The 13,248-nt window shown below is 43.7% G+C and overlaps 1 protein-coding gene across 9 annotated transcripts in view; it reads right to left on the bottom strand.

Moving 5' to 3' along the window:
* CADPS2 (calcium dependent secretion activator 2) overlaps positions 1-966 on the bottom strand; it is a 919,737-nt gene extending 918,771 nt beyond the window's left edge. For 2 of the 9 annotated variants that reach the window (XM_063927182.1, XM_063927183.1), the window contains exon 1: positions 325-965. In XM_063927182.1, coding sequence (XP_063783252.1) covers positions 325-663 — 339 coding nt within the window. In that variant the 5' untranslated portion in view covers positions 664-965. Of the gene's footprint in view, positions 1-324 lie in introns of all 9 variants that reach the window. The other 7 variants (XM_063927184.1, XM_063927190.1, XM_063927185.1 and 4 more) reach the window with 4 other exon arrangements.
* Positions 967-13,248: the final 12,282 nt, after the last annotated feature.

Raw genomic sequence — 13,248 nt, 5'->3', positions numbered from 1 at the left:
CTGCCACAGCAGCACACCTTATATATTACATGCCCGCAGCTACCTGTGTGCTGCCCTCACTGCCACAGCAGCACACCAGGCAGGGACACCTTATATATTACATGCCCACAGCTACCTGTATGCTGCACTCACTGCCATAGCAGCACACCAGGCAGGGACACCTTATATATTACATGCCCGCAGCTACCTGTATGCTGCCCTCACTGCCACAGCACAGCAGCACACCAGGCAGGGACACGTTGGAGCCGCTGGATGTGCAACAGATTGTAGTGGGGAGAAGTTGCCGCCCGTGCAGGGAGCATCCCGCCGCCGGTGCCCGCTCACCTTTTGCTGCCTCCGGGTCATGTCGGTGGGCTGCTTGGCGTTGAACGGGTAGGCGATGCACCTCATAACGAAGACGTAGAGCTGCAGCCGGTTCTTCCGCTCCCTCTCCTCCCGCTGCGCCCGTTCCTGCTCCTCTCTCCCCTCACTGCTGACAGACGGGCTGGGGCTGGCGGGTCTCGGTAGGGTGGAGCGGACAGCAGTGTCTCTGGGATCCCGAGCAGGTGCATGCAGAGGCCGGTTAGAAGAGGAGACCCCGCCGCCAGATACGACCAGCACATCCCGCCGCTCCTCTTCCAGCAACTCGTCCGACTCTTCCTCGCTGGAAGACGGATCCAACATCCCGGCTGTCCGCCTGTGGCAGCGTGCACTTCCCCTTTCGCTTTCAGATGCCCGATCCCTGGAGCTGGCTGAGCGCACACCTTTCCGGACACGTTGAGTTACAGAACACTCTTTCCTAGGATCAACAAGAAGCGGAGGGTGGGGAGAGACGGGCGGGGTTTCCCTCCTCCCGGGTCCCGCCTTGGAGAGCTCTCCGACTCCCCTCACAGAATGCAACTTTCCAGGCAGTGGAGAGCCCGGCGGGCGCGGCACCTGTAGCACTGGTGATGGTGCCTGAGGCTGTTGTCATTGGTCACTTCCCACTGTACCAGCGTGCCGCGGGGCCCGGGTGGTGGCTGCACAGTGACAGTGTAAGGGTCACTTAGTTCCCGTAGCAGCTGGGGCGGGCAGTCAGTCTCCTGCTGGGGGTTTAAACCTCATGATGGAGGGTCCCAAGCTCTTCTCATAGGGAGCTGCAACAGAAACATAGGAGGACAGAAAAACACTGTGAATAACAATATAATACAAGAAAAAAATATTTTTATAAAAAATTTAGGAGATGAGGATGCCTGTTAATTACAGTAAGTCATATCTCCAGTGACTATATTGGTCACAAGATAGATCAATGTAAATAATACATGAATAATAATTTAAAATAATAATAATAGTAAATAATAATAAATTATAATATAAAATAATAGTAAATAATAATATTGTTATTTCTAGATCCAAAAAAGACCTAAGGGCCCCATACACTACAGCAGTGGTTCTCAAACTCGGTCCTCAGGACCCCACACAGTGCATGTTTTGCAGGTAACCCAGCAGGCGCACAGGCGTATTAATTACTCACAGACACATTTTAAAAGGTCCACAGGTGGAGCAAATTATTTCACTTGTGATTCTGTGAGGAGACCTGCAAAACATGCACTGTGTGGGTCACGGGCCCCCGTTTTACCGCATTTTTATATTTACTAACCCCCGACTGCCGCGTATTCGCCCCATAGGGTATCGCCATCTTTTTATGGCGATACCCTATAGAAGCCTATGGGACTCTTAACGCCGCCGCCGGATCCCGCTGCATCCCGCCGCCGCCCCGCGCCGCTCACGACGACCCCCCCTTCCCCCCGGCATACCTGGGAGGCTGCTGGTGCGGCCCCCCTCCTCCTTCTCTCCTGCAGTACAGCCTTGTCTCCTTCCGGCTGCAGGGGGGAGGAGGAGGAGCCCGGGGACTCCCTGCGCACGTCACCTCCCGGGTCTGGGAGGTGACGGAGACCTCCGCTGACCCCCGCCGACCCCCGCAGACCACCACAGACATCATCGCGGGGGGCCTCCTATACCGCATTGCGATACTAATCGCATATGTTAGTACATATGCGATTAGTATCGCTGCGGTAGTTGGCGAGGGGCGGCGATGTCTTATAGTACATCCCGCCCTGTGTCCCTGTCTAAGGACAATCCTAACCACTCTGACTATAGCGGTAAGGGAGCGGTGTTTTCTCTGCTGAGCGGCTTCTCCTTGCCGCTTCTGACTGCTGCCGGGCTTCGGGTCACGTGAGTGCTACACTTTCCCGAAACGTCCTCTTTAGTGATGTACGTTTCGCATAAGGCTTGTTCAAATCCAGACCTGGTTACAGCATACCAGGGCTATCTGTTTAAAATGCCCTAGTGCGTGATCAGTCCCGCTGTCCACCAATGATGGAGGGTTCATTGGTGTATATATATATATTTTTGTTAAAAAATATATATATATTTCTGCTGCGGGGTACACTGGACTCCACAGGGAGTTACATTAGGGTGTAGAGTAGGATCTTGATCCGAGGCACCAACAGGCTCAAAGCTTTGACTGTTCCCAGAATGCCTAGCGCTGCCTCCTCTATAACCCCGCCTCCGTGCACATGAGCTCAGTTTTGTAGTTGGTGCCATGCAGTAAGCAGGCATACAACAGAGAAGAAGCTTTTTAAGAAAAATGAAGACTTCATGGGCTGCAGCAGAGACACTGACTGTTGACACTGACTGATGTCAGTCAGACATCTCCTGCTGCAGCTCCATCACCTCCCCCAGCGGCGCTGTACACTCCCACGCCCTGGTTGCCGGGTACCTACAGCGGAGGCTCCAGTTTTCTTCCAATTAGTCACACACATGACCACTGCTCTCCTGGATCACGTGGCTGCACTCAGGGAGGGGGTAAGTGGGTTCCACCGGCGGGACCCGCTGTAAATCGCGATCCCGCGCGGCCAGTGGGAAGCGGGCCGCGCGCACTGGCATGGACACTGTGGTAGTACAGGGACCCCACTAGACCACCAGGGCAAGGGCACAGGTCGGTTTTCTCTATAAACCGTTTATATAAGCCCACAGTACCCGGTGGTGAAGTCCAGCAGGGGGATAAGGCTTTTACCTGTAGCCCCTCCCCCAGCCCCAGGGCGCCATTTAGAGTAAATGTTCCCACCCTGGAGCTGCATCTCTCTCTCCCTCACTCCCTATCAGCGTTTGGGCGTCATTAGGACAAGCTGAGCTGATCCTGGGACTGTTTGGGCAAATCCTCCTCTGTAAAGCCGCCTGCATGTCAGCGCTGTGCATTTTACAGGACACTTAAGTATTCTACATGTCTGCTGACAGTGTTAGTTAAGAAAAAGTGCATTTAGTCAGGGTTATGTAGTACAAGTACCCTGTGATATACATCCAGTCTTTACTGAGCATTGCTATATCTATTGAGTGTATAGCTATACATAGTACTACTCTGTATTGCTAGTCCAGTGCAGTTTTATTGCATGTCATAATTTCTGCATTGTACATTGTGACTATGTGTGTGTACATATAGCTGCTATGTGACCTCCATTTCGTGTATCTCACTCAGATTGCTATCCCTATATTCTATAACCTGAGGGGGCTAGGTGCGTCAGGTTTTTCATTTAATATAGGTATTTCACAGGATATACTAAGTGTGTATTTTTCTTTTTCTCTGTGATTTTTAGTCACCATATACCTCTTGAATTCCCTGTTTGTGCTGATACACTGCACAGGGGGTTCTTGTCAGGTATTGTGCTGCTGATATTGTACTGTGTTGCCTTGCATGAGCTTTCGGATATGTCAGCTACACAGGGCAATGGTGCTGGGGCTGATCCCACACTGTGTGGTGGTGACGCTGCACATACATTTGAGGAAAATATAGCATCTAAGGGTTCAGGTTCTGGAAATCCTTACCCCCAAGTGGAACTGTAGCAACGGGGGTTCAAAATGACCCAACTTGGGCTACCTTCTCCATGCTATTGAATACGTTGGTAATTAGACTAACGCCCCCTATGGGACCTCCTGTGCCGGTACAACCGCTTATGGTCCCTGCGGTTAACCCGCCATGGGCAGATCAACTGTCCGCTCAGTTACAGCAATTGAACCAATCACTGACTACTCAGAAGTCTAACCCTCGCCCACCAAACACCAACGGGTCATCTAAGCGGACCATTACTTCCTCACAATCCACCAACATCCCAGACACCTCATCTGATGAGGATGGCGTTTATACTGACCCCTCAGATTCTGATCCCGACGCTTCTGATGGGGAAGCTGTTTCACAGGTGGATGTCCCGACTTGTTGGAGGCTATCAGGCTCATTCTTCAAATTACTGATGACCCGGAGCCTGATGCTGCCCCTAAGAAACTGGACAGGTTTAAACGTCAGAAAGTGGTTAAACAAGTTTTACCTCATTCTGACCATTTAGTTGACATACGTCAGGAGTCCTGGGAAAATCCAGGAAAGAAACTCACGCCTCACAAGAAGATGCTGGCTCGCTACCCCCTCACAGTGGAGCTAAGTAAAAATTGGGAAACACCCCTGCCAGTGGATTCACAGGTGGTGAGGCTGGTGGTATCCTCAGCTCTGCCTGTAACTACCGTCATGCCTCTGAAAGAACCGACGGATAATCATGTGGAGGGTTGTTTAAAGGCAATTTACACCCTAACTGGTGCTGCGCATAGTCCCACCATTGTAGCGACATGGGCTGCAGAGGCTGTTGAAGCATGGGCTCAGGAGCTGGAGGCAGAGTTGCCTTCCAACGCTTCTGATCATGCTAGACAATGTCTGTCATATATTGTCACAGCGTCTCATTATATTAAGGAGGCGGCTTCTGATGCCGGTATTCTGGCAGCTGTTGCCTTATAGGTAATTGTCTGCACTTAGTATAATATTAGGGCAATGGATATTGTCTGAATCAAAATATAATTCATTATAAATAGGCGATGTTACCATAGTGGACAGTATACTGGATATATATAGTAAGGAATAGATATGAAATAAGTTTGAATGTATGAGGTAATGTTTAGCTGATTTAAGAGATTAGGTTTGTGTATGTGTTTATATAGATATACTGTATATTTGTGTTTTACAGCAAGATGGTAAAAAATAGTGTAGGGAACAGGTTTATTCTGCTCTAGTCATAAATAAGGCCAGAGAGGTTACAGTAAGATCAAGAGTCATTGTAGAGAAAAGGTATTAGGCCATAAATGATAATAGGTATGTGACAGAGCTCTGTTGGTCATTGGAATTCACAGGTGTGCTTACAGTAGATCAGAATCTACTGGTTTGTCTATTGTCCAGTGAAGGTTAAAAGCTAGGGAGTATAAATTAACTACTATGAAAAGAGATCACATCCATTGATAAAACATTGTGTAACCGACCCCAGGAAAACTTGTCAATACAACAGAACTTTGGATGAAAAGACATTCCAGATTTTACAATACTATACTTGCTTAAGGCAGTGTGGACACCACACTTTTATGACACCATGCCTCCGTGAACAGGACACGACAGCCCAGTTCAATGTTTGTTTTATTACACCTTGGAATCTGACAAACCTATAATTACCTATTCCATTGGAAACTATGAGAATATGATAGTTTGAATTGGTAAAATATGAGATAAAAGGACCAGACTTGTAGTTAGGAGTTAGAAGGAAGAGGGAGAGGGAGAAGAAGAAGGAGAAGGAAGGAAGTCAGTCAGGAGGAGAAGTCATGGAGAACATGCAGAAGGAATGATTCTTGGGATGGCAATCTTTAACTTGCAAGTATACATTTTATGTTAGCAATTGAAACTGTTTGTGAAACTTATGTCATGTTGTTTTATGTTATGTAACGAAGGAAGCATATATAATTATAATTAGTATATATATCACTACTGTGTATATCTTATTCTGTACGATTTGATCTGCCTGTAAATAAAGAATCATATAAAAAGAGCGGTAATATTCAAGCTTGAACTCTCTTTAAGGAATCTTAACTTAATAACTTCATAAGTCATATGTATAAGGACTGCATATATGTATCAGCCAATTAGTTTGTAAGCCTGACATAATATATTTGCAGATATATATGATAAATGCATATTAATTGAAATATATCCATATATTAAATACCATATATGATATATTAAATATTAATATTCATAAATATGATTCCATAAAAGCAATATTGGCGACCATGAAGGGACTTGTTATTACTGAATCTGATTATCTGATCTATAATATTTATGAGGAGTAGCAGATGCTATAAGCTGGCTACCAAATCTGCAGAATCACGGTGGGGATGTATCTATGAAAATTTATTACCATTGTGTAATGTCAATTTTGTATTCTGTATAACCTAGGATAAATGTGTTAGTGCAATATACGTTATTTTAACTAACATAATATCTATTAGGAAGCAGCACCAAAGGCTATAAGCCTGCTGGCAAAATACAAGATCACAGTGGAATAGGTTACAAATGAGAATAAAGAATTTAAAGGCCTAGAATAGAAAATGTGCACAGTGGAAAAGAGTATTTCCAAATAAATGTATAAATGTACCAGGTATTAGAGTTTAACCTTAAGACACCGGTCAATCTTAAGGAGAGGATACCTTCAGTACTAAAAACAAAGAATATATAAATTTAGCATTGAAATGTTAAAAATGCAAAAGTTTTCTGTAGCATTTAGAAAAATGCGCAGAACTGCGGCTCTAGAAGCCAAACAGAAATGTAAAGAAGAATCAGGTTCACGTCTTCGTAAGGCGTGCCTGACCATTAATGCAAAAATGCATTCGTTATTTAAGTCCCTTAAACAGAAAAATAAACAGAAAAAGTTTGGGGCAGAAGCGAAAAGCCTGACAGTTTGTAATCAAATTGTCAAGATCTCTGATGAAGAGATAACATCCAGCAAGCAAGCTGAGATAGAAACACCAAACAGGAATAGTGTTGAGGTATGTGAAACTCTGTACACAGAGTCTACAGGAGTCAGAAATGACTTAATCAGTCAAGATCCTAAAATTAAGGAAAGTTACATGTTGCAGGACTGCATCAATGTGCAGCGCATGGAGTCTGCTATGGTCACACAGACCACCAGCAGAACAGCCTCTGTGGTAAAGGAAGAAAGTAGCAATGTGCCGGATGTGTCTATCATCAGACAGCACATTAATGTAAAGGAGGTAGCAGCAATAGGAGATGTCCCCTATACTGTGTCTAGTAAGGGGGAAGATCATTGTAACTCAGATTATGAGTATTCTGCTGAATACACTCTCAGAGTTCCCAATGTAAATGAAGAATTTGTTATGCCCTTAGGCAAAGGTGAATTGTCAGCAGATTTAAACACTGATAGCAGCAGTACAGTGCACACAGGGGTGGGGAAGTTCCCCATGGTGAAAACTCCCATGGCAACCAGAGTTGCAAACCTTGAAATGTATTCACCTGGAAACATGTTTAAAGGGAAAATCCATGAAATTAATTCAGGAATGCATGTTTACAAACAAAGTTCCCAAACTTATGTAACCCCCACAGAGCACTCAGAGACTTCTAGTGATGGTGCAAATGTTTGCATGCTCTCAGAGAGACCACATGCAGAGTGTCATTCTGCAAACCACACACCAATTAACAATGACAAAAAGGATCACCAGGATGAAAATGTTTTTATGCCCTGGTGCCATAACCATTTTATTACAGGTGTGGAAAGACAGAAAGCCCTGGGACCTGCAATACATATTTGGCAAAGTTTAACAAGTTTCTCTCCCCACAAAAGTAGGTTTTTTCAGAAGCTCCAAGATTCTTCCAAACTAAGGAGCCACACCAAGCAGCAAACGCTATGGTTAAAGACAGTCTGGGACCAGGCTGCATCACAAGGGAGTATGGTCACAAGTGAATACGGTAGTATCATTCCTTTACTTGTTAGATCCAATGAAGCCATTGTTTGCTTTGATGTTCAAACAGCCACAGTTTCCAAATTAAACCTGCATCATATCTGCAGCGACAATTGTGCTGTCATTGACACACAATGTGACAGGAAAGATTGGCACAGGCCAGAAACAATTGTTTGTTTGTTATTCAATCGTTAAAAGACACATTTGTAAATTCTGTACCTGATAACATGCAGCAGATAGGACAGAATGCATAGCAAGCTATGTTAAATCACTGTATAAATATCTGTGATAGTCATTGTATGTATTTTTGTTTGATTCATAGTAATCCTGGCAACCTGTATACAGAATGGTGCAAGACTCCAAAAAGACTCCAATTTACAAGGGAAAAGGTCTTCATTAACCCTTTCATCGCTGCTATCCAGCAAAATCTACATAGCATCCCTAAAGACTGATATATGGACAAATCCTCAAGGAGTTTTCCAGTTTCACAAGAAAGGGGAAGGTTTTCATTAACCCTTTCATCACAAGTAATCATTACTTGTCTTTCAAACTACATGTACACTCCCACAACAGTGTACAGCACATCTCATCACTGTGATTATACAGAACTGTCTCATCCCTTCATATACCTTAATCACATATATGTAAACATTTGTCTGAGATATATTTTATATCATTGCATATATACCTTGTAAATATTTTATGTTTTTTTTATATATTACACAATAGATACTACCTATGCTTCCTTCGTAAAAGCTTCAAAAGTAATTAAATATCTAATACAGGATGGTATACCACGTTATAACAAATTGGGCCGAGATTATTAAGTGGGATGAATAATTCTCTTAATAAAGACTGTCACAAGTCTAAGATAATTATTTGTAGCATAACAGGGTCACTGTATATGCACATGGCTGCATATAAAATAATATTGGATGGAATTAGATATATTTAAAGCCATTCCTAAATGATATTTAATATCTGTTTGAAGCAAAATTATATTCATTTATTGTATTGATAGGATGTTACTATATACACATCAAAAGCATTTTAAATAATTATTAGTCAAAATATAGGTAGGATAGAAAACGCCTTTATATGGGTTAAACTGGTATAAGTTTATGTAAGATTGAGATGTATAAATAGGTACAAGGTAGAATAAGGAGATTTAAGACTGCATGGTAATTTATTCAGTGAGGAAATACAGAACAGAGTAGGTGTACTACTCACAGCCATTTGTGGTACTATTGCCCGAAGACAATTAAGACCTACTATTAACAAGCAAGGAAAGAAAGAAAGAAAGAAAAAAAAAAAAAAAGACTGTTTCATATATGCCTGTTCTATTCAAAATCACAACCTGTTTGTGCAAAAGCAATATGGACACTGGTCACAACTGCGGCATTGGATAAACGCAAAGGAAACAGAACTGCTAAAGACTGTATAAAGACTATTACTATTACTGAGGGTCGTCACAAGTACTGAATGTTCAAGACACAGCACTCGACGTACACAGCCCTCTGCCTCAAACAGCGAAATGGCAAGCAAAGGAGCAGCTGCTACGAAGAATTCTACTTCTAGTAATGGTGCAAATGTTGCAAACGCAAGGCCATAATGCAAACGCAAGGCATCTCCAATTGCAAGCAAACCACGCAGATGACAGTCTTATCCCAGTAAATTGCTACATACAAGAACAGCAAAAATGTCCAAACGTACTGATCCAGATACAGAAAAAAAGGTCTACAATTGGGCTATGGTATTCCAAATGTCTGTAGAAATTAGTTTTCCTCATGAATACTGAATAAAAACCTCAGTTTTGTCTGCTTTAGTTAAAAGTAGAATAAGGTTAGGTAAGCTAAGAATTTTTAGAGATTTTTAAAATCATAATGGTTATTATTATTACACTTATGGTATATATTATGGTTACAACGAAAGTTATGTTTGAAGGAATATTTTGAAATGTATTTGGAAGCAATTACGCTAGTTTAATGTGTGGCCAATCAAAAGAATTTCTCATGGCCACAAGGGGGCGACTGTTGCCTTATAGGTAATTGTCTGCACTTAGTATAATATTAGGGCAATGGATATTGTCTGAATCAAAATATAATTCATTATAAATAGGCGATGTTACCATAGTGGACAGTATACTGGATATATATAGTAAGGAATAGATATGAAATAAGTTTGAATGTATGAGGTAATGTTTAGCTGATTTAAGAGATTAGGTTTGTGTATGTGTTTATATAGATATACTGTATATTTGTGTTTTACAGCAAGATGGTAAAAAATAGTGTAGGGAACAGGTTTATTCTGCTCTAGTCATAAATAAGGCCAGAGAGGTTACAGTAAGATCAAGAGTCATTGTAGAGAAAAGGTATTAGGCCATAAATGATAATAGGTATGTGACAGAGCTCTGTTGGTCATTGGAATTCACAGGTGTGCTTACAGTAGATCAGAATCTACTGGTTTGTCTATTGTCCAGTGAAGGTTAAAAGCTAGGGAGTATAAATTAACTACTATGAAAAGAGATCACATCCATTGATAAAACATTGTGTAACCGACCCCAGGAAAACTTGTCAATACAACAGAACTTTGGATGAAAAGACATTCCAGATTTTACAATACTATACTTGCTTAAGGCAGTGTGGACACCACACTTTTATGACACCATGCCTCCGTGAACAGGACACGACAGCCCAGTTCAATGTTTGTTTTATTACACCTTGGAATCTGACAAACCTATAATTACCTATTCCATTGGAAACTATGAGAATATGATAGTTTGAATTGGTAAAATATGAGATAAAAGGACCAGACTTGTAGTTAGGAGTTAGAAGGAAGAGGGAGAGGGAGAAGAAGAAGGAGAAGGAAGGAAGTCAGTCAGGAGGAGAAGTCATGGAGAACATGCAGAAGGAATGATTCTTGGGATGGCAATCTTTAACTTGCAAGTATACATTTTATGTTAGCAATTGAAACTGTTTGTGAAACTTATGTCATGTTGTTTTATGTTATGTAACGAAGGAAGCATATATAATTATAATTAGTATATATATCACTACTGTGTATATCTTATTCTGTACGATTTGATCTGCCTGTAAATAAAGAATCATATAAAAAGAGCGGTAATATTCAAGCTTGAACTCTCTTTAAGGAATCTTAACTTAATAACTTCATAAGTCATATGTATAAGGACTGCATATATGTATCAGCCAATTAGTTTGTAAGCCTGACATAATATATTTGCAGATATATATGATAAATGCATATTAATTGAAATATATCCATATATTAAATACCATATATGATATATTAAATATTAATATTCATAAATATGATTCCATAAAAGCAATACAGCCAAGGATTCTACTACGTCCATTTTGGCTTGACGAATTCTCTGGTTTTGGTCCTGGTCTGTGGATCTGGACTCTAAGAAAACCCTGGAGGTACTCCCTTTTAAGGGAGACATTCTTTTCGGAGAAGACCTCAACAAGATAGTAGCTGACTTAGCTTCCGCTAAAACAGCATGTCTACCTAGTACTGCTCCTTCGGTGCCGAAGGCCAAGAGTACTCCCTTTCGCTCCTTTCATCCTTCAGGGAAAGCAAAATGTCAGACATACCCAAAACAGGTCCGCACTTCCAAACCCAATAAGCCCAAACCCAAACAGGCCTGGGCTGCCCGTCAGCCTGCTTCCAAAACTGACAAGTCTGCCGCATGATGGGGCGGGCCTCCCTCTGGGGGATCCCAGGGTAAGGGGCCGACTTTTAGGGTTTACCCAGGAATGGTTGAAGACCCTCATCAATTTTGCCTGACAGACATCCCTTCGGATCAGGTGAAGGCAAAAACTCTTCATTCGGTGGTACAGTCCCTCCTGGACACAGGAGTGCTAGTACAGGTGTCTCTGGCTCAAAGAGGCAAGGGGTACTAATCACCGCTGTTCCTAGTCCCGAAACCGAATGGGTCCTCCCGGCCCATTCTCAACCTCAAGTCCTTGAACAAATTTGTAAGGGTCTCCAAGTTTCGTATGGAAACTCTTCACTCTATTGTTATGGCGTTGGAACCTGGGGATTATATAGTCTCCCTGGACATACAGGATGCTTACCTGCATATTCCCATTGCAGTGTCGCATCAACAGTACCTGAGGTTTGCGGTTGGCAACCTCCATTACCAATTTTGAGCGTTACCTTTTGGTTTGACCATGGCTCCGCAAGTTTTCACCAAGGTCATGGCGGTAATGATGGCTGTACTCTGCCATCAAGGGGTCAGGATCCTACCGTACCTGGACGACTTGTTTATCCTGGCATATTCCCCAGAAATTCTTCTACGCCATCTGGATCTGACTATCCAGTTTCTGCATGCCCACGGGTGGCTCATCAACTGGAAGAGATCTTCGCTGGTCCCTGCTCAGAGCATGGTGCACCAGCGGTTGTTCTTGTCTCAGGAGAAAGTCCTGAAGCTTAGAGACAGGATTCGATGCTTCCTATCTCATCCGCAAGTGTCGATACATTCGGCAATGCAAGTGCTAGGTCTCATGGTGTCAGCTTTCGACATGGTGGAGTACGCTCAATTCCATTCCCGCCCTCTGCAGAAGCTGGTTCTTGCCAAGTGGGACGGCCTGCCTCCCCGGATCAGGTCTCAAATGATCTCCTTGTCTCTGGAGGTCCATCTATCACTGAGCTGGTGGCTTCAGGACCAACGATTGAGCAGGGGTCGTCCCTTCTGGATCTCCAACTGGGTCCTACTGATGATGGTTACCAGTCTGAGAGGTTGGGGCACGGTGGGTCGGTGGACCTTCAGGGTCTGTGGACCAAGGAGGAGTCGCTCCTCCCGATAAACATTCTGGAACTGCGGGCGGTGTTCAATGCTCTGAACTTGGCCCAGCATTTAATACAGAACAGACCTGTTCAAGTACAGTCGAACAACGCCACCACGGTGGCGTACATCAGTCATCAAGGCGGCACTCGAAGCCGCATGGCAATGAGGGAAGTATCACGGATTTTTCAGTGGGTGGAACGCCATCTGCCAGCCATATCGGCAGTGTTCATTCTGGGGGTCCTAAACTGGGAAGCGGACTTTCTCAGTCATCAGGACGTACACGCCGGAGAGTGGAGCCTCCATCCAGAGGTGTTTCAACTCCTCGTGGACAGGTGTGGCCTTCCAGATGTGGACCTGATGGCGTCTCGACACAATCACAAGGTTCCGGTCTTCGGAGCAAGGACAAGGGATCCTCAAGCAGCATTCGTGGACGCACTGGCAATTCCATGGAACTTTCAGCTGCCATACGTGTTCCCTCCGGTGTTACGCCTGCCCAGAGTAATAAGGAAGTTCAAGCAAGAAGGAGGAATCCTACTTCTGATCGCTCCCGCATGGCCCAGATGGCATTGGTTCTCAGACCTTCAGGGTCTCTTGATATAGAGTCCTGTTCTACTTCCACAGCGCCCAGATCTCCTTGTTCA

Source organism: Pseudophryne corroboree, chromosome 6 (assembly GCF_028390025.1).
Source record: "Pseudophryne corroboree isolate aPseCor3 chromosome 6, aPseCor3.hap2, whole genome shotgun sequence".
Taxonomy (NCBI): domain Eukaryota; kingdom Metazoa; phylum Chordata; class Amphibia; order Anura; family Myobatrachidae; genus Pseudophryne; species Pseudophryne corroboree.
Note: the sequence above shows the minus strand (reverse complement) of the source record. Positions and strands in the feature narration are given on the sequence as shown.